At 39.0% G+C, this 27124-nt stretch overlaps 1 protein-coding gene across 4 annotated transcripts in view; it reads right to left on the reverse strand.

Annotated features, from left to right (window-relative positions):
- Positions 1 to 15701: 15701 nt before the first annotated feature.
- TNPO1 (transportin 1) overlaps positions 15702 to 27124 on the reverse strand; it is a 106575-nt gene continuing 95152 nt past the window's right edge. For 3 of the 4 annotated variants that reach the window (XM_003810483.5, XM_003810484.6, XM_008962837.4), the window contains exons 23-25: positions 26275 to 26349; positions 24613 to 24755; positions 15702 to 21375 (exon numbers count right to left, since the gene is read on the reverse strand). In XM_003810483.5, the coding sequence (XP_003810531.1) occupies positions 24648 to 24755; positions 26275 to 26349 (183 nt within the window). In that variant the 3' untranslated portion in view covers positions 15702 to 21375; positions 24613 to 24647. Of the gene's footprint in view, positions 21376 to 24612; positions 24756 to 26274; positions 26350 to 27124 lie in introns of those variants that run through there. The other variant, XR_004671518.3, reaches the window with a different exon arrangement.

The following is a 27124-nucleotide window of genomic DNA, read 5'->3' on the forward strand; positions in this document are numbered from 1 at the left end:
AGGGTGTTGCAGGGACTGCTGCATTTCCTTGCTAAGCCTTGAGCTTTTAAATTTTTAACAATATCCTGTAATCCTTTATGAGCTTCAGGCCTTAAGAGATATTGCCTTTAATAAGGAAAAGTGGTGGGGTCTTCTAGCCTGATTTGGACTGGGCAGGCATTTTTTGCCCTTCCAAATTGTCCTTCCAATACCCAGACTTCAGGGTTGATTCCCTCCTCAAGTAGGGGACAACAAATGGGTAACTTGTTCCCCATATTCATGTAGATAATAGCTCCAGCTTTGGCTAATATATCCCTCCCTAATAAGGGTGTGGGACTTTCAGGCATAACAAGAAAGGCATGTGAAAAGAGCAAAGTGTCCCGATTACAACTGAGGAGATGGGAGAAATACCTGGTTACAGGCTGTCCCAGGATTCCTCGGATGGTAATGGACCTTGAGGACAGTCGTCCAGGACAGGAGATTAGCACTGAGAAGGCCGCGCCAGTGTCCAGGAGGAAGTCAATTTCCTGGCCGTCAATGGTTAAATGTACCCGGGGCTCAGTGAGGGTGATGACATGAGCTGGCACTTGCCCCAGGCACCCTCAATCCTGTTGCTGGATCATCTGGTTGGGGGCTTCTGACCCAGAGAACCTTTGTCCTCTGGGGCAGTGCACCTTCCAGTGATTGCCTTGGCATAGCAGACATGGACGAGGGGGCAGCTTGTTTCTCACTGGACAATCTTTTTAAAAGTGTCCTTGCAAACCACACTGGTAACAAGTCCTACTGGGTGATTGGCCTGCTCCACCCTCTGTCCTCTCTGAACCACCAAGGCTTGCTTGTGTGGGGGCCAAGACTAAGGCTGCAGCCTTTTTCTGATCTTGCTTTTCCTTTTGGGCTTGTTCCTCTTGGTCCCTATTATAGAACACTGAGGTTGCCAGGTTTAATAATGCCTCCAAATTTTGTTCAGAGACCAGGGATTGCTTTTGGAGCTTTCCCCTGATATCTGCAGCTGACTGGGTAATAAAGTTATCTTTTAGAATCAATTGACCCTCGAGTGATTTGGGTGACAGGGGAGTATATTTCCTTAAGGCCTCCCATAGCTGCTCAAGGAAGGCAGGATTTTCTTCCTTTCCTTGAGTTATGGTGGACATCATTGAATAATTCATGGGCTTTTTCCTAATTCTCCTTAGTCCTTCTAGAACACAGGTCAACAGATATTTATGACTCCAGTCCCCATAATCTGAGTCAAGGTCCCAGTGGGGATCCATACTGGGGACGGCTTGCTGACCAGAAGGGAATTTATCCCTTTCTTCGGCTGTCATTCTATCATTCACTTGACTAAAATACCAAGTATCTTTAAACTCTCGGGCTGCAGCTAAAGCTGCATTCTTTTCATTAAAGGCCAGGGTTTGATCTAACAGTAGCATGACATCTCTCCAAGTGAGATCAAAGGTTTGCCCTAGACCCTGTAGGACATCTATGTACCTATCAGGATCATCTGAAAACTTCCCCAGTCTGCTTTGATCTGCTTTAAATCAGACAGGGAGAAGGGGACATGTACCCGGGTTGGGCCAAATTCCCCTCCCCCTACAGCTTGAAGGGGACATAACCGATAGCCTGGGGGTTTTTGTGGTCCTTTGGAGATTTCTTTGCTTATTTCCTTCTGGGCAGGGAAGATTAGAAGAAGATTATCATTAATAGGAAGGGTAGCTATAGGGATGCTAGGATATGGGGGTAAGCTGAGAGGTCCTCCTGTGGGATGTAAATTGCAAGCTTTGCATAGTTGTGTATTCTCCTTCAATGAAAAGAAAGCTTGGACATAAGGTATTTCACTCGATTTGCCTTCTCTCTTACAGAAAAGGTCAAGCTGCAGAATAGTATTATAATTTATACTTCCCTCAGGTGGCCATTTTTCCCCATCAGAGAGAGAATATTGGGGCCAAGCCATAGTGCAGAAAAAAATGAGCCACCTCTTTTTCAGGGTTTGTGGGTCAAATTGGTCCCAATGGCTTAGGATGCATTTCAAGGGTGAGCCTGTTGATGCCTGTTTCCTATCTGAAAGACAAAACCGCTCATGGTTTTGGTTTGTTTTGTTTCTCCCCCTGCCCAAGAACCCGCAACAGTCCCTGGACCCTGCTGATCAGAACAGTTGCACTCACCAACGCAGCAGCAGAAACAACCCCTGCCCAAGAACCCGCAAAAGTCCCTGGACTCTGCTGATCGGAATAGTTGCGCTCACCAATGTAGCAGCAGAAATGCTAGTTTTCCTCCCAGACCACAAGGAGGACTGAGGAAGGTCGGATTTAGTGGCCCTTATTGATGCATTCTCGAAAACCTGCACCCTTGCCTGTCCTCCTAGACCACAAGGAGGACCCAGAAAAATCGGATTTAGTGGCCCCTTACTGACACATTCTCAAAAACCTGTTAGAGTCCTAAGCATTCTCCTATTAGTATTGGGACCTTACCCATGTCCTATAAAGATGTTATGCCCCAAAAATGAAATGGAGGGCCATACCCTGAGGGAGGGAAGAGATTCTCCAGGGTTGGAAGAGTGACACCTTTTGTCCTCACTTATATGAATAGAAAGGACACAATTTCTGAGGCTCCCCATATCCTAGCTTCAGGAATAGCTTTTGTTAGGCCTGCTAGTCTGAGGAGGGATCCTACAATTCCAGGTAGTCCCCCCTATGATGGGGCTTTGGGCAAAAATTATGTCTTTCTGATTGGTGAGCCCAGGTGCCTAAAGAAGGGAACAGAGTCCTAGAGTTTATACTAGCAGTCATTCTTATAGGAGAAACTAGAAAAGCACCAGAGACAGGGAGTGATTTTTAGAAGTGGGACTAGCCTCGGAGAAGAGAGGCGAGAGGAGGTTTGTTTGGCAGGCATTAGGACCCAGGGGGAAAGGGTCAGGGTAGATAGAATAGATGGGCGAGTCTCGCTTGGGCGACATGACTTTGAGAGTTCTGCTCATGGCTGCAGGGTCAATCAACTTGTTTTCGGGATCCTGGAGCTGAATGGCTTTCCTCTCTGTCAACCCTCGGCTCAGCCCAGAAGTACAGGAAAAGGAGAAACTGGTTCCAGGCAAACCAATGCTCCCAACTCTGAAGAGTTGGGGGTTGTTAGCCCTCTCCCAGAAAGCCTGACACCTGTGTCTTTAGTCTGGCGGCCGCATTAGTCACTTTTAACTGGCCGACAGGTGCCCAGTATTTAGCCCCCGAATTCTAAGGAAAAATAGGACAGAATAGCAAGCAAAAGGGGTCCAATGGTTCTCACTGCTTGGTGATAGGCAATAGTCTCACCGCTTGGCAATAGGCAACAGTCTCACTGCTCAGCGATAGGCAATAGTCTCACTGCTTGGCGATAGGTGATAGTCCCATCTGGGTCACCAAAATGTGTCTGAAATTGGTCTTGCTGACTTCAAGAATGAAGCTGCGGACCCTTGTGGTGAGTGTTATAGTTCTTAAAGATGGTATGTCCGGAGTTTGTTCCTTCAGATGTTCAGATGTGTCCAGAGTTTCTTCCTTCTGGTGGGTTCGTGGTCTCGCTGACTTCAGGAGTGAAGCTGCAGACCTTTGCGGTGAGTGTTACAGCTCTTAAAGACAGTGCATCTGGAGTTGTTCGTTCCTTCTGGTGGGTTCATGGTCTTGCTGGCTTCAGGAGTGAAGCTGCAGACCCTCACGGTGTTACAGCCCTTAAAGGCAGTGCGGACTCAAAGAATGAGCAGCAGCAAGATTTATTGCGAAGAGCAAAAGAACAAAGTTTCCACAGCGTGGAAGGGGACCTGAGCAGGTTGCCACTGCTGGCTTGGGCAGCCTGCTTTTATTCCTTTATCTGGCCCCACCCACATCCTGCTGATTGGTCCATTTTACAGAGAGAGCTGATTGGTCCGTTTTACAGAGAGCTGATTGCTCCATTTTGACAGAGTGCTGATTGGTGCATATACAATCCCTGAGCTAGACACAGAGTGCTGATTGATGCATTTACAATCCTCTAGCTAGACATAAAAGTTCACCAAGTCCCCACCAGATTAGCTAGATACAGAGTGCTGATTGGTGCATCCACAAACCCTGAGCTACACACAGAGTACTGATGGGTGCATATACAATCCTCCAGTTAGACATAAAAGTTCTCCAAGTCCCCACAGGACTCAGGAGCCCAGCTGGCTTGGCCTAGTGGATCCCACGCTGGGGCCGTGGGCAGAGCTGCCCATCAATCCCACACGGCGCACTCACACTCAGCCCTTGGGCAGTTGATGGGACTGGGTGCCACGGAGCAGGGGGCGGCACCCGTCGAGGAGGCTCAGGCCACGTGGGAGCCCACTGGGGGTGGGGAGGCTCCAGCATGGTGGGCTGCAGGTCCTGAGCCCTGCCCCACGGGGAGGCAGCTGAGGCCCGGTGAGAATTCGAGCACAGCGCGGGCCGGCCGGCAGTGCTGGGGGACCCAGCGCACCCTCCACATCTGCTGGCCCGGGTACTAAGCCCCTCACTGCCCAGGGCCAGGAGTGCTGGCTGGCCACTCTGAGTGTGGGGCCCGTGGACCCTGTGCCCACCCAGAACTCGCACTGGCCCGCGAGTGCCGCACACAGCCCTAGTTCCCGCCCATGCCTCTCCCTCCACACCTCCCCACAAGCAGAGGGAGCCGGCTCCGGCCTCAGGCAGCCCATAGAGGGGCTCCCACAGTGCAGTGGCGGGCTGAAGGGCTCCTCAAGCACGGCCAGAGTGGACGCAGAGGCCGAGGAGGCGCCGAGAGCGAGGGAGGGCTGCTAGCACGTTGTCACCTCTCACAATCTTCCTTTATTTCATTTATTTTTAAACCTTTTTTTTTTTTTTTGAGATGGAGTCTCAATCTGTTGCCCAGGCTGGAGTGCAGTGGCACAATCTTGGCTCATTGCAACCTCCACCTTGGGTTCAAGCGATTCTCCTGTATCAGCCTCCCAAGTAGCTGGAATTTACAAGCATGCGCCACCACACCTGGCTAATTTTTTTTTGTATTTTAGTAGAGATGGGATTTCACCATGTTTGCCAGGCTGGTCTCGAACTCCTAACCTCAAGTGATCCGCCCACCTCAGCCTCCCAAAGTGCTGGGATTACAGGTGTGAGCCACTGCACCCAGCTTACCTTTAAATCTTTAACCTATTTAGAATATAGTTTAGATGGAGTCATAACATAGGAATCTAACTTTATTTTGTTTCTAGTTATAACACAACAGTTAATTACATTTTTCATCATTTTGCTATTGATTTAAAATATCACCTTTATCATAAATTGGGCCCGTAAAGGCAATATTATCAAGGTAAAGTTGAGCACAAAATAAATCTACACACAGAAGGGGATAGAAAGGAAATTTGCTAATTTGACCTTCACACTAGATGGAGAAAATCTCTGCTAAAAATTCATAACCACAAAGCAGGACTTACATGAATGTGTAGCCTGAGTTCATGGTACTTAAAAAAAATCAACCAACTCTCAAGCAGAAAATGTATTTCAGAGTGGCCCTGCATTACTTGTATGCCAAGTAAGTAGCAGAGGCAAACATAAATTTTCTCTGGACAACAATAATTTCAACTCATGCCTCAAGAACTTCCACAAATAAAGTTCTAAGAAACATGAAATAAGCAAATTTAAAAATCACAAAACACAAGGAAATCAGGTGCCATAAATAAGAGAGAATCACACATACAAAGAATTCAGATATTGAAATTATCAGACACAGAGTATAAACAACTATGTTGGCTGGGGGCAATGGCTCATGCCTGTAATCCCAGCACTTTGGGAGGCCAAGGTGGGAGGATCACTTGAGGCCAGGAGTTCAAGACCAGCTTGGGCAACATGGTGCGATCCTGTCTCAAACTAAAATAAAAAACTTACCCAGGCATGATGGCATGTGCCTGCAGTCCTAGCTACTCAGGAGGCTCTCTTGAGCCCAGGAGTTTGAGGCTGCAGTGAGCTATAATCATACCACCACACTCCAGCTCAGGCAACAGGGTGAGACCCTGTCTCTAAAAAGAAAAAAAAATTATGTTTAATATGTTTACACACAAAAAAGACATTGAAAATAATAAGCAAGAAAATAAGAGACTATATAAAGTAACCAGATTTGAAAAAGCATTAACTAGAACTTTTAGTTCAATACAATAAATAAAATTAAAAATTCAATGGAAAAATTAAGTGGAGGATTAAACAGAACCGAAGACAGAATTAGTGAACTGGAAGATTAGATATCTGAAGACAGTGAGAAAGAGATAAAAATATTAAAAAGTGGCCAGGCCCGGTGGCTCATGCCTCTAACCCCAGCACTTTGGGAGGCCGAGGTGGGTGGATCACTGGAGGTCAGGAGTTCAAGACTAGCCTGGCCAACGTGGCGAAACCCTCTCTCTACTAAAAATACAAAAAAATTAGCAGGGTGCGGTGGTAGGCGCCTGTAATCCCAGCCACTCGGGAGGCTGAGACAGGAGAATCGCTTGAACCCAGGAGGTGAAGGTTGCAGTGAGCCAAGATCGCACCACTGCACTCCAGCCTGGGTGACAGAGGAAGACTCTATCTATCTATCTATCTATCTATCTATCTATCTATCTATCTATCTATCTATGTATCTAAAAGTTATTAAAAGACAGACAACAGAGTGAGGTCTAACAAACATTTTATGATATTCCACAAGTAGACAAGAAAATATTCAATGTTTTAGAAGTGAACTGGTAAAAGTTATTAATAGGTATTAATCTGCATACCTAGCAAGACCAATGTCTCCCAAGCAGGATAAATTAGAAATATTTCCACAAACAGGATAAATTAGAAGGATTTCCACACTATTTTAAGATCTTAGAAACAAAGAGAAAAGCAGATGACCTATCAAAAAAATGAAAAAAATGGTAATTCTCTGGGCATGGTGGCTCACACCTATAATCCCAGCACTTTGGGAGGCCGAGGCAGGCAGATCACCTGAGGTCAGGAGTTCGAGACCAGCCTGACCAACATGGAGAAATCCCGTCTCTACTAAAAATACAAAAAACTTAGCCGGGCGTGGTCACACATGCCTGTAATCCCAGCTACTCAGGAGGCTGAGGCAAGAGAATCGCTTGAACCCGGGAGGCGGAGGTTGCAGTAAGCCAAGATCGTGCCATTGCACTCTAGCCTGGGCAACAAGAGTGAAACTCAGTCTCAAAAATAAAATAAAATAAAATAAAATAAAATAAAATAAAATAAAATAAAAAAAGGTAATTAGACTGAGGACTTACTTGTCAACAACAACAATTTAAGGCTCAAGACAGTGGAATGATATCTTCAATGTGCTAAGAGAAAAAAAAATCAACCTAGAATTATCTGCCCAGTGAAAAGATCTTTCAAGAAAGAAAGCAGAATTAAAAAAAAAAAATTAGGCAAGCAAAAATAGAATTTACTACAAATGGTAATATGATTAGGCTGTGTCCCCACTGAAATCTCATCTTGAACTGTAGTTTCCATAATCCTCATGTGTCGTGGGAGGGACCCAGTGCGAGGTAATTTAATCATGGGGGTGGTTATCCTTATGCTGTTCTTGTGATAGTTGTCATGAGATCTGATGGTTTTATAAGGTTCTTTTCCCCCTTTTGCTTGGCACTTCTCCTTCCAAATTGCAAAATCAACAAAAAAAATTTTTTTTTAATTGGGACATTATTATTCAATATTAAATACAAAACTACAGGAATTTAACTTTCGGCCGCAAAACAAATTTGCTGTGGACAGAAAACGGATTAATTGAACAGTAAATGTATTTATTAATACCACACATCCCACCATTTATGTGCAAACTTCTGGTAGATAGAAAAATTTGAAATAGTCGTCTATTTTTTTTTGGCCAGATTTGCAAGTAAGATTAAATTGGTGGCTTTGGAAGATTAGAAAAAGTAACAACGCCAAACAAAACTTTCTTCTGATAATATGAAGATTAACTGGAATGGCAATTCCTATCAGAAAGCCACAGAAGATAGCTTAGTACTGATCTCTGGTGCAGCAGAAACCCTGAAAAATAGATATTAAATAACTCCATTTGGCTGGTTGCCAACAAACACTTGAGGAGCTCCTGTCTTTATCAATCATCTTTAATTTGGGATTATGACAATTCATTCCTTTGGCTGATGAAACTATAAGACTTAACCACATTAGATAATGGGTTAAGGACTAGTGGGCCCCTTGTTCCTTCATTAACCCTGAGTGAGTCTTAACTGAATGTCTCTCTTGTTTCTTTCCCACCCCCGATGTGTGAGCCCAATCAGAGTGGGGAAATGCTCCGCACACCAACAGTGTGCAGTCTGGACTACCATCATCAGGACTCTATGTTGTGGCATAGCAAACCTCACAATCAGACAGAAACAAGCAACCATAAACAGATATATCAGGCCTTTGGACAATAATGACCTGTATCAGTCTGATACTTGAGCTCTGTGTTGGTAACAACTTACCTAAAAACGGGTGGCAGTGACAGTAGAGTATTTTTGTTAAAGCATGGGCTCTTGAGTCACACTGATCAATTATTTGGGTTCAAATCCTGGTTTCATTACACATGACTTATTTGCTTCTCTGTGAGCCAGGAATAATAGAACTTACCTCAGAGGCTGTCAAGATTAAATGAGTTAATATACATAAAACACTTAGACATGTCCTCATTCATTCAACAAATATTTACTGAGCATTTACTCTGTTTCAGGAATTGTTCAGGGCACTGGAGATACTTAAGCAAACAAAATACACAAAGCCTCTGACATCTTGTGAAGTGTACATGCTATTTTGTTATTGTTGTTAAAAGGGAACTTCAATTTCCCAAGAACTCTCTGGGTCCTTGCTAACTCAAAGTGAGTGAGGTCCATAAACAAACAATGAGGCATCACCTGGGAGCCTGTGAGAAACGCAGAATCTCAGGACCAATCCAGACTTAATGAATCAAGAGATGCATTTTAACAAGATTCTCAGGAGACATACATGTACATTAACGTTTGAAATGTCCTGTCTATATCATAAACACTGTACTTGGACTTAAGGAAATATCTTGAAAGTTTCCTGCATTCCAAGGTGAGAATGGCATTGAAATTTTAAAACTGCTCTAAAAAATGTTAAGATTATATTCATGTAAAAATGCATGTTGAAGTAAGTGACCTTAAGGGGTGGAAATATGCTTATTATATATATATGCCTTACATTCCTACAAAATACTGTTCTGATACTAACATTCCAGGGTTAATCTAGGTAAATGGCTCCCTCTAATGGAGATATTTTGATGTATACATCACTGGGTATAGCTTAAGCTTAGAGTCCTAAGAGAATCTCAAGAAAAATAAAACTCATTCGAAGAATCTTAAGGAAAATGTGCATGCCTACAAAGGACAAATAAACGATGAGGTTTAACAAAAACAGAAATGCTTGTAAAATCCTAGCATACATGGGAAAGATTTAGTAACCTTCAATTCCTTTCTTTTCACATATAAACAGTGGGCCTTCCAACAAGTGCTAACTTTTAAACTGTAAGGAAGTGTTAAGAAGAGAGCATCTCAGATATACTTTTCTAGTTGGGAATATGTGCCTTCAAAGTGAAAAAGTGAAAGTACTTAAGGAATTTTGTCAGTAAAGATGACAAAATTTCAATGGTAAGAACGTCAATTACTTTTGCATCAACCTAATGTATTATCTGTCGTTGTAGAAAATATTGAATACTTGAGTTTAACAACAAAAGCTCTTATACTCTTTAGTTCCCAAGAATACTGGATTAGTAATGATCTTGAGTTAACACATCATATAATAAGTTAAGTGTTGTTATAAATTTGCCTTTTTAGGATGGGCATGGTGGCTCATGCCTGTAATCCCAGCACTTTGGGAGACCGAGGCGGGTCAATCACCTGAGGTCAGGAGTTCGAGACTAGCCTGGCCAACGTGGTGAAACACTGTCTCTACTATTTAAAAAAAAAAATTAGCTGGGCATGGTGGCGGGCACCTGTAATTCCAGCTACTCAGGAGGCTGAGGCAGGAGAATCGCTTGAACCGAGGAGGCGGAGGTTGCAGTGAGCCAAGATTGTGCCACTGCACTCCAGCCTGGGCGACAAGAGCAAAACTCCATCTCAAAAAACAAACAAAAACACACACAAAAAACAAACAAAAAACTGCCTTTTTTCCCAGTCCTAGTTCTATTGTAAAAGGCAAACTTGCTAAAAAAAAAAAATAATAAAAATAAAGATATGCTGCCATTGCATAGTAAGCAAATAGGTCTTCTCTGGTGCAATGAAGTTATGTGTGAAATGAGTATGTACCATTTAAAGAATATCCATGTGCCCACCACCCAGGTACACAGATGTTCATGACTGTATTCTCAGCTCTGCTTCAAAGATGTAACCATCTTAATTTTGTATTATACATGTATACATGCATCACTATGTATTTTTTGTTTTTAAACTTCGATATAAATGGCTTCTCTTTAGTTACAGAATTGAGACTGGCTTTTTTGGCCAAGCTCTATTTTAAAAATTTGCCCATTCTTTCGGGCATTTGGGTTATTCCTGTTTTTTTGCTATTACAATGCTGATATACATTGTTTCCTGGCACATATGTCAAGTTATTCTAAGGCATATATACACTGTACATACACCTTGGGGGTAGAACATAGGTCTAGGGGTAGGCATAGGTTTTAGCCTACGCAAGTGTTCAACTTTACTGGGTAATGGCAAATTGGTTTCCAAAGTAGTTGGACTAAATCATCACTGTAAATTCCTATTCCTCCATCATTCATCCTAACAATTGATAGAGGCTGAGTTTTCAATTTTTGCCAATTCAGTGAATGTGAAGATATTTAGCACCTTTCCATTTGTTTATGGGCTATCATGCAGGTTACTTAGGGGATGATTTATAGGTCAAACTATACACACACACACACACATATATGTATTTTAAACATATTAGTAATTTGTAAGTTCCCTTCATGTTGTACTAATTTACTCCCACTAGCTATGTGTGAATGTCTGTTTTTGTATTCCCTAGATAAGAGTATGTCCTCAAACCTCTTTCACCTTTAATGTGTGTGTGACCTTTTAAATTTCAGTTGACTGGAGTGACTATCTTTAAAACTTAAATTCAAACTAATGAACTATACATACCCATTGCCTACTTTTCTATTGGGCCATCCTGACTTGTAGTGCTTTATAGATTAGAACATTACCATTTTCTGTGAAAGGAGTCTGTCAAGTTTTTCCCAAGCTTTACTGTCATGCAGACTTTTGTTGCTGTTGTTGTTTTTGAGACAGGGTATCATTCTGCTGCCCAGTCTGGAGTGCAGTGGCATGATCATAGCTCAGTGCAATCTTCAACTCCTAGGCTCAAGTGATCCTCGCGAACCAGCCTCCCAAAAGTAGCTAGGACCACAAGTGTGCGATACTATGCTCGGCTAATTTTATTTTTTGTAGAGATGGGCATCTCCCTAAGTTGCCCAGGCTGGTCTTCAACTCCTGGGCTTAAGCAGTCCTCCCAACTTGTCCAATCAAAGTGCCACAACGCCCAGGTAATTTTTGTACTTTTTGTAGAGATTGGGTTTCACCACGTTGCTCAGGCTAGTCTCGAACTCCTGAGCTCAAGATCCACCTGCCTTGGCCTCCCAAAGTGCTGAGATTATAGGCATGAGCCACCACACCTGGCCTTTTAAAAATTATACTTTGAAGTGCCATAAAATAGTTTCCAAATATACTAGTGTATTTAGATGTTTCTAAACTTAGTTCTTCTAAGCTGCCTATTCATGCATCAGTTTTAATTCCTGAAGCCACAATTTAAAAGAATGTCAAACTGGCATTGTCCCACACTAATTATTAACAATTTTTCTGCCTTATCTTACTTTTTCATATGAACTCTAAAATAATCTCATCTAATTACAAAAACTTGTTGCTCATCTTTTTTTGGGGATGGTGTTTTATTTTGAATGTAGACACTACAAGCTGGTAATATTCAGGGTTGTAATGTGGCCACTTTGGCCTGTTTATTCACTCTTCATAAGCTTCCAAATTTTTTGAACAACTCAGTTTTAAAGAAACAAAGCCACTGAACTTGGCCTTGAGGAAAACAGAAGCCCAAGCTTTGTAGAACCCTAGAAGAGAGGAAGGAGATGGCCCTCATTCTACGTCTCCCATAGCCATACAGAAACATGCCAAAATAATGACCTTCATGCTATAAATGTAATTCTCACTGCAGACAATATACATCACAATACTACGCTCCTTTGATTTTTAGTCAGCTCTCAGACTTTAATGTTAAGTGCTACAGGGTTAGTCCCTACCATCTTTAATTGTTCCAGTCCTCAGATGATGTTCTTGTCCAATGATTTGAAACAGTATTTATACACCAAGTTCCAGCTTTCCATCTTCAGCCAGGTTATCTCCCTGAACTCCAACTGCCTACTCTACTTCTCATGGATGTCTCCAACCAAATGCCAGATCTTCCCTACTCTGGTTAAGGTAAATTGCACCCTTCCAGCTGCTCAAGTCAGACCAAAAGTCTTAAGAGCCATCTGTGATTCTTCTCTCCACAACCCAAATTCAGTATGTTGACAAATGTTGATTCCTCCTTAAAACATATCCAGATATCCAGCCACTTTTCACTTTCCCCACTACCACCCTGATTCAAGCCACTGATAACTCTTCCCTGTTCATAGTAGCATCCCCAAAAGGGTCTACTTGCTTCGACCCTTGTGCTATAGTCTATTCTCAATTACATCAGTTTTCTAACCCAAAACCCTACAATGACCCTTTACTTCATTCAGATATAACACCTATACCATCTGGCCTTGCAGTTATCTCTTAGATCTAATCTACTCTTCTCCCTTACTCTGGGTGCTCAAATTAGAACCCTCTCATTTGTTTTACACAAACGCATTATGGTTCTTGGGACATCTGTCCTTATTGTTCCCTTTACCTGAAGTATTCTTCCTCAGACATCCATCATTTCTTCAGCTTTTTGCTCATATGATGACACCCTCTCAGACCTACCTGCTTACTCCATTTGAAAAAGCAACCTCCCCCACTCTATCATCACCTTCCATCTCCTTCTTTCCTTATGGGCACTTGCCACCATTAACACACTACTATCTGTCTTCCTAAAAGAGAATGTTAAGCTCCATGAGATCACGGAACACTGCCTGCAATATAAGACTCAAATAACTGTTAAATATGTAATATAAAAACCTAGATTTTGTATATAAAATTTCCTAAAGTTAGAAAATCATGCTATTAAATCACAACTTACAGCACACATGACAGAATCCACTGGAGTTGGTGCTGGATATGAAAATTAGTACAATTTAACTGAAAGGTAATCTGACTAGACCAACTACCTTTGACCTGCTAGTTTCACTAAGAAATCGCTACAGATGTTTGCAAACATTTAAGCATTGCAACTCTCACTAAAACTTTATTTCTAAGAGTGAAAAATTAGAAATAACTTCTGAATGTCCAACAACAGTAAGACAGTTGCACAAATTGCTTATAGAATAATATGTAGGTGTGTCCATGTATATTAACAATCAATTCTGGATATAACTAAAAACACAAATTCACCATATATTTATATATGTGCACAGGAATATTAACAGCAGTTATCACTAGGTAGTTGTATTACAATTCATTTAACTGTTCACTTGTCTTTCTTAAAATTGTTTCAAGTTCTTCAAGAAGTAACACAAAGCTTGAAAAGAATACTTAAGATTTAAATCATCAGAGTGAGACTGCCGTAACATGCATGTAAGAATTGACTGGCACAAAAACCTAAAGGGTCTCAGTATAACAACTCTTCTCTGTATTGTTCTTGCCAATGGTTTAGAAATTGCGTTAAATCAGGGGTGGTGGCTCACACCTGTAATCCCAGCAATTTGGGAGGCAAAGGTGGGCGTACCACTCGAGGTGTTCACTCGAGGTCAGGAGTTCGAGACCAGCCTGGCCAACACGGCCAAACTCTCTCCTAAAAAAAAAAAAAAAAAAAAAAAAAAAAAAAATTAGCCAGGCGTGGTGGCGTGTGCCTGTAATCCCAGCTACTTGGGAGGCTGAGATGGGAGAATTGCTTGAACCTAGGAGGCGGAAGTTGCAGGGAGCAGATATCGTGCCACTGAAGACTGGGAGACAGAGCCAGAGTCCTCTCAATTAAAAAAAAATTTACAAATTGTGATGTGTAAATTATTTGTGTCTATCTGAATAATGGAGATGTTTCAGGGGGTTCTTAAACTTTTACATCAAATTAACAACTCAGAAATTAAGAATTTTAAAAATGACAGAGCTTTGGTAATTCCATATTCAACTGTATAGAACACAAAGGAAATTCAAGTTAGCTCTGTAGTTCCTACTGCCACTTTTCCAATCATTCTTAAAGAATCACGTGAAATTGTGGAGTCATACTGATTATGAACTCATTACAAGAATGCCCGCCAGTCCAAGAATTGTTAAGCCAGCCTTACTCATTTATCATTACGATGGTTTCATCACCTGAACTGAGAAGAAAAAGATCATTTGCATAAAATGGGCAGGGCTTTAGTATCACTAAAATATTGACGACTTAGAAAAGACTTTTGGTTCCTAATCTTGAACAAGAATTAGGATGACTTTAATTATCTTTTCCCCACAACCTAAGTCCTAAAATTCTGGAATATTAAACTCTTGAGGCTGTGTTTTAGAACATGATATCCAAGTTTCAATTTTATTTTCTTGTTAACACAAGAGAAGTATCTCTTCTCAAATATTTTCTTGGCCAGGTAACAAAGAAAAAGAAGCCCAAGCCTCACTTCTCTTAAAAGTTTTGGAATTGTACTGATTTAATTTTAGGCTCTTTCCTGTTCTAAATCTCAAAAGACTGTATGACAAGGCCGGGCATGGTGGCTCACAGCTGTAATCCCAACACTTTGAGAGGCCAAGACAGGTGGATCACCTGAGGCCAGGAGTTCGAGACTAGCCTGGCCAACATGGTGAACCCCCATCTTTACTGAAAATATAAAAGTTAGCCGGGTGTGACGGCACATGCCTTAATCCCAACTACTTGGGAAGCTGAGGCAGGAGAATCGTTTGAACCCGGGAGGCAGAGGTTGCAGTGAGACAAGACTGTGCCACTGCACTGCAGCCTGGGCAACAGAGCAAGACTCCATCTCAAAAACAAGATAAAAAACAAAAAAAACCATATGACAGTTATGCACACATACTCCCTGAAATGTGTTAATACATTTAATTAGTAACATGCAACTATATTAATGCCTTACAACCTGAAGAAAAAATTACTCTTATAAATGTTAATTCCCCAAATTACAAATCTTAACTGTTTGAAGGATAAAGAGGAAGCCTTAATAGGACATACATTCATACACACTCATGCAATCTCTCCTTACATCAACGTTTTATATTCACAATTTCGCCTTTAATTCCTTTTACAGAATAGTATGTCCCCCATCCTCAAACAGCAGAACCTATCATCAACTGTTTAAAACACATCAAGGAGTTCAGTTAAAATGTGGAAAAACAGGTTTTTACTATACTATACAAATAAGAAAACACTTGTTTTAAGAAATAAATGATGTTCAACAACAAAAGTGTACTAATGTGTAAGCTAAGGAAAAAACAAAACAAAACCTCAAACTAAAAACAAGGAAAAAAATCCCAAAAAACATAAGGCTTATCTAGACCCAAAATGGGGTAAGAGGGAAAAAGAAAACTCATTTCCTTTCATTAAAAATCAGAGTGCAACATCTATAGTTAAACAACTTTATTAACATAGTCAAGCAGTGATTAACATTCACATCTATTATGTCACATCATACAAATGTAAATACAAAATTACTACAGTACAATATATATTCTCTGCATGATCCAAAATATTTGGTGGCCCCAAAAAACTCTCTTTAAAATTCAGCAGCTTATCAAAAATTAAAACCGTATTCTATTTAAAATGGAGATCTGTTAGCACAGAGTTAGACTTCAAGAAATATCAATTTAGTACAGTTTGAGAAGTTGCAGGAGGATATGTTTGAAGGACACATTCTAACATAGTGTGGCAGGTACAGGAAACATCAGATTTAAAGCTTTTAAGCATAACTCATACAACCTAAGTTGTCAGCAGAAAGATCCAGTTATTTGTAACTAAAGCTAATGCTACTAAATTATTGCACCCAATGTTAACATATTAAGTGTAAAACTGTTTTGTAATATGAAGTGATTTACCACGTTTAAACATCTCTTCTCACAAGATGATAATCTATTAAGTAAAACTAATTATACAGTATTGTCTAATTACTGTCTCCATAAAAATCACCCAAGCTCAATTTGCTTATATATCCACAAAGGAAAACAACAACAAAGTAATATGCGGAAAGTACAGTGGAACCCCTTTATGAGGCCAATATTAGAAGGGGACCAACACCGCCTTATAGGCTAACCATGTTATAATAGGCTTTTAAAAAGATGTAATACCAGCGAAATAGCTAATCTTGAATAATACCAAGCCACAGTATAAGGAAATTCTATGGCAGATAAACAAAAACTGCAATAAAAGGAAAAACTGCTTTTCTTATTAGTGATACACTGCTTGGCAAATAGATTTGGCCTGGTTTTAAAATGTACAAGAGGTGAAAAAAAATCACCATTTTAACTTCTTTCAAAGTCATGCATACATTCAGCTATTATGCATCTTTTAAAAAACACAATACATTCTGGGATACAAACCACAATGAACAATTGTGTAATTTAAATGTATACCTTAAAAATTAATATGTATAATAACTAGGCATAAAGAATTATCTATGTAAGTAATGCTAATGGGTGAAAGATCTATGTAAGATTGAAAAAATTAGTCACAATTCACTTGGAAAGCCTAAAGGTGAATAAAACTAACTTTTATGTAAAATTTAATTTTAGAGAGGCATTAGAAGTATCTCCATATTTAATACAGTATAAAATGCACTAAGTTGGTATACAACGCTATATTGCATGGTATTATTACCAGATAATATTGTTAACAACACAGCTCATTACTGATCTCACTTTTCACTTAGATTATCCCAGGCCCTTAACTATCTGAAGACCAGTTTTCTTAAATGTTCCAAGGCCTATACTTCATTAACAACACTAGTAGCAAGTTAGTTTCCCCTCCTTGTATTATTTGCAAAAATAATTCAGTAAGCAAAGCTGTGTATGTTTTGAAGTATTATCAAAGGAAGGACTTAAATTGCAGTTATGCATGATACACTCTTCCCCTGGGAAGAATGCTTTTGCACCATTATCTGTTAATACATTCAATATGAATAATATAGATTTACCATATGAAGCAAAAAACCACTTTTTCCTCATGGCAAAGGACTTAAATTTAGACTAAAATGTAATTAATTTATTTCTGGCATTTCTGCTAGGCAGAATAATTTTATATAGGGGAGAAAAATTTCCACTTTCCTATTTTGAGAGTTTGAAGAAAATGACGACCATATGTAGCTCATTTTCAGGTAAACCTGTAGGCAAAAGGCTTGTCAGGAGGGCTTTATACCACCCCAGCCTGCTAGAATATTAGGGAAAAAAATCAGACTAAATGGAAAGATTCTCAATGAAATACACTTAAAAAACAAAGAATGTAACTAGGATGACCCTTTATAAGCATGTCACCAAAGCAAAAACAATACAAGAGTATTCACCTGAGATAAAACTTGTATCTGAATATTTTATAACTGAGTAGACAAAGCATTTCAAGAGGAAAATCCATTGAAATTAGTTTAAAATATACATCTGATCCTATTTTACAATATATGCAATTTAAGCAATTCAGATCAATGAAAAAGTCTTAACCAAAAAAATCACAGTGTTTATCAATGTTAATTACAAAATGTATGCTACTTGTTTTGTTTTTAAGATGTAATGGCTTGGTTAAGTGTTTTAAAATCTATTCTTCTGAAATCTAACTTGCATAACAAAATCAAGTAGCAATAATGTAAAGCATCAGAACTGGCTCTTAAAAGATTATTTACATGTTGATTATTTGGGAAATAACCAACCAAAAAATATTAAAAAGTGATTTTTTTTTTACACAGTATGAAGTCATTGAAGAGATTAGACAATACAAAAAGCAAAATTCTTTCCTGAATAAATGAATACCTGTGGCACTAAGTTCACTCGCTAATGGACTGTAACATGGAACTGCCAAACATGCATTTAAGTTATATTAATTACACTTTCTGTTTCCAACTTAGGTTGATCAGCAGCTTTGTTCTGTTAGAATCCTTCAAAGAGAGAAGCTCAAACAGGAAAAAGAAGGCATATATAAAACAGTAAACACTGACCTCCTGAGGTTCCTACAACATAAAAATATTCAAGTAGAAAATCTACATCACTTAGCAGCGGCTATTTCTGTAGTTGAGCACACTAACAGCATTTTAGTGTGTAAGGAGCAGATGAAGTAAGCCGTGCTTTAAGCATGCCAAGAGGCAGAAACACTGGAATGTAACAAAGACAAACTCACAATTTCATAGACATTCAGTCAACATTCAAAACTATTAAGACTACACCACAAGAATTAAGTTGCTTTATATATATCCCATGATGTATTAGATTTTATCAGAATAAATGCTAAATCAGAGCTTACCTCAAAAGATAACTTAAATGGCTTCTGCAAATTCCTGTTCTACACTATGTATCTGAAATATAAATTAGGAAGAAACAATAACCTCAAGGGGGAAAAATACACAAAGAATCCCAACTCAAATTCAGGTTGCCAGTCATATTTACCTAATTTTATTTTCTATTTTCAAATTAAATTTCATTTAAATAAAAAAAGTCAAGTGACTACAAAACTGGGTGCATTTTTAATAGTGTTATTCATCTGCCTAACTGGAAACTAATTTTTAATGAGACAGGTGACAATATTGCCTTTAGTCAATACAGAATTGTCAACCACAGGTTCAAATAACTTTACTGAAGATTGTTATGTGTTTGTTTTAAATTGAATTTGGTCATTTCAATTTAAAATACTCTCTATTCCAGAATATTAAACTATCTCTCATATTAGAATTCTAAGTATTTGAAGCACTACAGAATATCACTATAATCTAAGAATAAAACAGCTACTCTACTCAGTTATTAAAGACTAACAGGGAGGCAAATTTTGAGCTCCCAGTGAAGCAATGGTACTAGAAAACAAAATGCTGTATACTCTTTGAATCCAACTTATAATATTAAAAATATCAGGCACTATAAAATAATTTAATTTCAGGCTCTACAGACTGAAATTTGCAAAGCCAAAGTAGAGGAAAGGTGAAAGAACATGTTAAAAAACAGAACAAAACAAAACAAAACACACACACACACATAGTAACAAAAACCTTTCTACATGCTACCATGCATTTGAAATTTTTGAAACAGTATAAATTCACACGCACACAGCTCAAACTTCAGTGCAATGGCTGTATCATTCAACACTTTTAGAGAATAGAACCATGCAAAGAGGAGCAACTGCTTATAAAAATGGTTATTCAGTATTTATTCTGCAATGCAAAGGTGACAAACTAAAATATAAAAAGGCTGTTATGGCTTAACATTTTTGTTGCAGATTAAATATGCAGCATTGAAAAATGGAAAGGCGTGGCTTCATCTCTGACCAGCAGAGTTAAAAAGAAAAATCTCTCCATTTTCCTTCATCATCATGGGATACACTGTTCAGGCAATCCAAATTAATAAAGACTTGCACTTTCATATGAACACAAGATCAAGTGTACCAGTTAGGTTTTCACATTCACAGTATATAAGAAAATACACATGGAAGGAAAAGTAAAGGGTTAACTTAACAAGGATTTATTCACAGGAATACATGTAAGTAGAGAAAAATAACAGAAAAGCTAAACAAATGAAATGAAGAGGATCCAAACCAACTTTCACTCTGTAGCTTTTAACTTGCACCCTGTGTGCATATATCTAGGGCACGGAGGGCCACCAACATGCGCCAAAATACAGTGTAGGAACCCTGCATTACATCCATTAACTTAAACATATCTTTAAGATCATGCTTTGAACAAAAAAAGGGAAGCTTAGAAGGCAGTATGTTGAGTGGGAATAAACATTGAAATATAGCAATCATTTTTCAACTTCTACAATTGTCTTTATGTGCCAACTAACATTTATGCAGCCTTTTACAGATCTTTTACCACGTAATTTAAATTTTAGAAGTTTTGATAAAATCACTAGTAGTATATAACCATGCAGAAAGCACATCACACTGACAGCACAGAGGCAAAGATTTTGCACAGGTATATCAGCTTTCCACATTGTGCAGGTTACACACAATACAATATCAATCTTATTCCTAACAGATCCTAAAAAAGATATTTCAAGGCCTACCTGTAAACTACAGTACTTTATATATCTATGTTCTTAATAAAAATAAAATCCACAAATCTTAAAAAGGAACTTTAAATGCAGGGCTATATTGAATTGGTAAACTGCAACACAAACTGGCGCAACATAGGTAAATGAATACCAATCTCACTCTATGTGATGCAAGCATGCTACTTTCCGACTAATTTAAATTACTTTCAACCACTATGAGCCAGAATGCATGCCTGAGCCTTAAACTGCACTTTAAAAAGTAACATCTTGGCCTAGAAATTAAATCTAATGAAGTATAACCATCAAATTATATCCACTACATTAATGTTCAATGCAAAATTAAGATGTCATCTTTAGTTTGATATGCCTAACCCCATTTATTCCTCCCTCCCTGCCCACCCCAAAAAAAAGGTAAAAGGAGTGACTCATTTGGCATTTCACAGGGTGCTTCATTGTTTGTTTGTTTTATTTCCAACTTTTTTGGGGTACCTTAAATTGTAACTTCCAAGAACCTGCTTCTACTACGGGAAGGCAAGCTGACTTTTAACTATATTAGTTTTGTTTGTGTAGTTCTTCATCAACATGCAAAACAAGGCCCCATCATGTGGGAAAACTTACATAAAAAAACTTTAAATTAAAAAAAAAAAAAACTTCTTTACTATTTGTAACTCCCATTCTTAGGTTTCCTTTATTGTGCGCTATAGAATTGTTCCTCTTTCTTGTCCCTAGGCATCATTTATATGGTTCTTGTTTTGGTACAATTCCCCATAATATTCCACAATGTACTGTTTTGTGAGTAGACTGAATAGATTTTTTTTTTTTTTTTGCTTCTTCACATCCACTGCGGAGTTGTAACTGGAGACATATTTCCACCCACAAAGGCTCCAGATGTTAAAACGTTTCCCAACATCGACTTAATACAGTGACGGCAACACCTCCCTCCCGCCCCTCCCAGTAGGGTTGGGATTGTACTGTATTCCCTACTGGTTTACCCTTCCCCCCTGTAAAGGGTAACATTTTCCCTGGGTGCAGAGGCTCCCTTATAGTCTCCAAGACTGAAGGACCTATAAGAAAAAGAACAAAAACAATTTTATCTTTAACAATCGTTTGTCTTTCAAAGCCAGTGGAACAAAAAATTAATAAGAATGCTATCTTTACCTATAAAGAAAATGAGAAATTTGGACAAATTGCCTAATATCGTGTTAGTCACTTATAACCATGCTGCTTCCTTCTCCTATGGCACTGAATTGTTTGCTGCATCAGGTATGAAAAGTGAGGTCAAGCTGGGTAGGAGAGTTGTATAGACAGGTGTACAACACTTTGTATAGTGAAATATGCCTCGTATGATGCTATCAGTCTAATTCTTTATCCCCTTTTGCAAAATGGGACCCAATGGGAACTCGTTATTTCTTATATAACAAGTGGCCTTACTTTCTTAAAAATAAAGTAGCACTTTCTTTAGGACAATCCTTAGAATGAAAACACCATCTTTTCCCCCCCCCAGTATTCCCAATATTAAGCAAACAGAAATCCAACCTATCAAAACACAAAAGAGCATTTGTTATTTGGGGTTGTCTGGTATTTTAGGCCTAGAAGGCACTAGAAGTGTTCATTACCACAGCAGGGTCACTACATTCAGTAAGTATCAACAAACAAATTCTACATAAAAAAAGAGAGAGAAAAAAGTAAATTTAACATTTATTTATTTATTTTGGAGATAGCACCTTGCTCTGTCACCAAGGCTGGAATGCAGTGGTGTGAATATGGCTCACTGAAGCCCCAACCTCCTGGGCTCAAGCAATCCTCCTGCCCAGTCTCCTGAGTAGCTGGGACCATAGGTGCATACCACCATGCCCAGCTCATTTTTTTCTTTTTAATTTTTTTCATAGAGATGGAGGTCTCATCATGTTGCCCAGGCAGGTCTCAAACTCCTGGGCTCAAGCAATGCTCCCACCTCAGCCTCCCAAAATGCTAGGATTATAGATGTGGGCCATCACACCCTGCCTACACTTGCCTTCTTGATGTTCCTAATTAGTTCTCATTCTGATCCTATTTCACTTGGTCATTTCCACTATCTTCCAGTCACTTGGTTTTTCTGGTAGGAACTTTTTTCTATGCTAAACAGTTTTAATGATAAAAAGGATATTAAGAAATAAGGTAAGATTACTGGGAGATTTAAACTGTTACCTGATAGTGGTCCTTTTACAAACAGAACTCTACTACCCAATCATGCCAAGTTTTGGCCATTTATGAACGTTCATATGAATTCACAGAGGGCAGTGAATCCATCTGTGTAGAAATATAAGCAATCCCTTTTCTCCTGCCTCTGAAGAAAGGGAAGAGGAGTACAAAAAGGCAGGAATAAAAGACACTGATCTACTTTTAGCTCTAATTACAAAACCGAGAACTATTTCATACCTTGTCTTAGAACAGTTAATTCATGATTGGTGATGAGACCACAGAGGTAATAAATCTGAAAGTGCTCAAGACTTGTTAGTAGCTCATTGAAGCTTTGCAGCTACAAGTCATTCTCATCTTTTGCATTCTCATAATTTAACATAAGGTGAATCCAGCACTTTTCCAAAATGCCAAAGCCATTTTGGAAAACAGCTCTTGAGGACTCAAGACTGAAGTAGGACAACACATATGAAGGGCTCTGACACATTCTGGAAGCTTTGAGTCCATTTCTACTACCTTCTAGGTTAGACAGCTTGGATGGTGAAATCTTTCCAGATTTAAATTTTAGCTTGGAGTAAACAAGCAAGCAAGCCAAAAAAACTCCTCCAATTCAATCTAAAGTGTAATTCAACTTGGTGTACATCTTCTGTACATGCTCATTCAGCACATCTTCTGGCTTCCAGTCAGATATGTCTTAATTCATGTTGAAAATCTAAAGATGAATGTCAAAACCCTGATATTTATTGTACTGGCCCAGTTCCTAACCTTTACTGAGTCAACTTAGTGTGCCAGGCAACATACTAAGTTCTGGCATCACATACAGTATAGTATTTAATCCTCAACATAACTCAATGACAAAACCGAAGCTCAGAGATGAGAACTGCTAGTCCCATTTAAGTACAGAAGAGCTCAAGGAGCAAGAGTCCAAACGAATATAGTCCATCCCAAATTAAAACAGAATCTTTCATTACTTATTTTAAAATATAGTCCTAGGCACTGGGCTCAGTGGCTTACGCCTGTAAATCCCAGCACTTTGGGAGGCCGAGGTGGGTGCATCACAAGGTCAGGAGTTCGAGACCAGCCCGGCCAACATGGTGAAACCCCATCTCTACTAAAAATACAAAAATTAGCCAGGCATGGTGGCATGTGCCTGTAATGCCAGCTACTTGGGAGGCTGGGGCAGGAGAATTGCTTGAACCCAAGAGGCGGAGATTACAGTGAACTCAGATTGCGCCACTGCACTCCAGCCTGGGCGAAAGAGTCTCTGTCTCAAAAAAAAAAAAAAGAAAGAAAGAAAAAAAAAAAAGTGATGGGCACATGGTAGGTACTCAGTGAAACATACAGTGAAAAACAAAAACAGTGGGCCAAAACCCAACTGAGTTTTCTTTCAAAGCACGTGAAATGAAAAGTCCTTGTTACAGCAGAGACTATAAATTCATGCTCCAAAATGAAATCAATTTTACCCCATCACTATGAATGCCGATGTCTTCTTGCAGGAAAAAAGAAAGAAAAAAGGAATAGTTGAAGCAATGTTGAGAAATCCAACCAGCGTACCAACATGGATTTCTTTATACCTACGATTCAAACTGAAGCTAATCGTTTTTCTTGGCTTGTTGGTTATTAAGAAAATTTCTTTAGCCTTCACTTGAGTAATTTTATTTTCTATTTATTTGAGATGGAGTCTTGCTCTGTCCCCTAGGCTGGAGTGCACTGGCAAGATCTTGGCTCACTGCAACCCCCATCTCCCAGGTTCAAACAATATTCCCACCTCAGCCTCCTGAGTAGCAGGGACTACAAAAGCACGTCCCACCACACGTGGCTAATTTTTGTATTTTTAGTAGAGATGGGTTTTCACCATGTTGGCCAGGCTGGTCTCAAACTCCTGACCTCAAATGACCTGCCCACCTTGGCCTCCCCAAGTGCTGGGATTACAGACATGAGCCACCACACCTGGCCCACTTAAGTAATTTTAAATTTAAAGCCCAAGATAGAATGATATGAGGCTATGTTTTATTCAACCTCTATAGAAAACAAATAGCTTTTTATTCTATTTAGTAGTTTGAAATGATAGCCCTAACAAAATTTTCTTCATCCTGAAAATTTCCAAACTTCTTATAACTTACCCCTAATTTTGGGACTGCAGCTTAAGTGTATTAGATTAAACACCATAAAAAGCTGCAAGACGCTCTTTTAAGGGAAGAGGAAACTGGTCAGAGAAACGCCTCCAATTTTCATCGCCAACTTGATTTTTAAATCCATGAAGGATCTGTAAGAGTGAAAAACCATTAATTTATCAATAACAAGAGAAAAATTCAGATCAGCATAGCTTCTGAAATCCAACACAGCTGATTTTTTAATAAATTTTATCCATTTTAAAGTAGCAATTCTCAAACTTCGTAGGATTCTACACCATTCCCTGCTAATATGGTCTGGCTCTGTGTCCCCACCCAAATCTCATCTTGAATTGTACTCCCATAATTCCCACGTGTTGTGGGAGGGACCCAGTGGGAGATAACTGAATCATAGGGGTAGTTTTTCCTATACTCTTCTGGTGGTAGTGAATAAGTCTCATGAGATCTGATGGTTTGATAAGGTGAAACCTGTTTCATTTGATTCTCATTCTCTTTCTTGCCTGCTGCGATTTAAGACTTGTCTTTCACCTTCCACCATGACAGTGAGGCCTCCCCAACCACATGGAACTGTGAGTCGAATTAAACCTCTTTCTTTTGTAAATTACCCAGTCTTGGGCATATCTTTTTTTGTGTGTGTGGGGGACAGAGTTTCACTCTTACTGCTCATGCTGGAGTGCAACGGCACGATCTTGGCTCACTGCAACCTCCACTTCCTGGGTTCAAGCGATTCTCCTGCCTCAGCCTCCTGAGTAGCTGGGATTACAGGCGTCCGCCACCACCCCTAGCTAATTTTTTGTATTTTTAGTAGAGATGGCGTTTCACCATGTTGGCCAGGCTGGTCTTGAACTCCTGACCTCAGGTGATCCACCTGCCTCGGCCTCCCAAAGTGCTGGGATTACAAGTGTGAGCCACTGAGCCTGGCCCTTGGGCATATATTTATCAGCAGCGTGAATATGGACTAATACACGTGCCTTGCCTAAAAGTACCTCATAGCATATGCTTAAACTCTGCTTTGAGAAGTTTAGAATTTGGCAAGTGTTCCAATAACAGATATACTCTAAGCAATCTCTGATACCATACTAATGAAAAAATAAAGTAGAGAAGTCATCCAAGCAATACAATTTTTATGTCGTATTTTTTCAAACTGGAAATACACAAGCTTTGAGTTCATGACAAACTATAGTTCACTAACTTTAATCTTGGGTGATTCAAATGTGTAACTGCATTTTATTTTTTACTGTGGTTGAGTACTGACGAGTTAATCAAAAGAGGGTATTAACAAAGCAAATAATGACATGGGCTTACTCCTGTGGCAGCCATTTAGATTTACTCTTTTTCAGATTATACTCCAAGTCTCCATTTCCATCTTGAAAAACATATACTATTTTCCTTAAATGGAATAATGGGACCACCTAAACTAGTGGTACACTTGGGAAAATACTTTCAAAGTGCATCCTCTACAGATAAGAGTCACTGCTGTATTTTAAGAAAAGATCAAGCCAACTTTGTTACCAAGAATAAAGGTTATATATGTAAACTATCAATACTGACTTGAAGAGCCTAACTTTCACAAAAAATGTAAACATAATTTAAAGTTTTCCACTAGGATATTAACAGTCTCAAGATGATGCATTATAAAGACTTATTAGTTACCTTACAGAACATGTCTCTGAGATCATCTTTTGGGTTAATCCATGATGCAACGGCATCACAAAAAAATATAAAATCCTGTAACAAGCAAGAAATACATCTTAGGTTGATATTGTATTTGTCAAACTCAGCAAAAGATATATGTAAACCTCAGAGTTTATGTCACAATAGAATCTAGCTTAAAAAAGGAAACATTTAAAAATTAACTATGATCATAAGGAATTAGAAGAGATTACCTTAATGGCTGTCCCTATTAGCCCACAGTCAAGGAACCTCAACTCATTCAGTTTATACTGGACTTTAATGTCCTGCATCACACAACAAAATAACCCCCTGTGCAATAAATGTTCAGCATCAGAAATGAACTGAAAGCACCAAATCGACACCCATAAAAATACTCTTTCATTTACCGGATTAAAGAAAAACATAAAACCAATGATCTCACAGTTTTGACTGGCCTAGAAAGAAATTAAAGCTAGCTAAATATATATTAAATGATCTTGATTTGAAATAGAGAAATTAGTAATTTCAAGGTCCATTTTCAGACAAAACTTAGTTGAAACAACCAAAAAATTGAAGAAAAACTAATTATGTAATTACAAATACCCAATCCAAACAAGAACAAAAAACCCAACTTTTGGACAATTACTTAAAAGATAATCAGGCTATTCTGACTACAAGAACAAGATAATAATATGCTTTAAGCATTTCATTAAAATATTCTCAATCTTGCCTATCATACTGAAACATTAACAGTTCAACAAACAGCATTCAACATATTGCTGATTTTCTGACATGTCAACTATAAATTTTACTATTATATTCAGAAGACTTCACTAATTTCAAAAAATTT

This window comes from Pan paniscus, chromosome 4 (assembly GCF_029289425.2).
Source record: "Pan paniscus chromosome 4, NHGRI_mPanPan1-v2.0_pri, whole genome shotgun sequence".
Taxonomy (NCBI): Eukaryota; Metazoa; Chordata; class Mammalia; order Primates; family Hominidae; genus Pan; species Pan paniscus.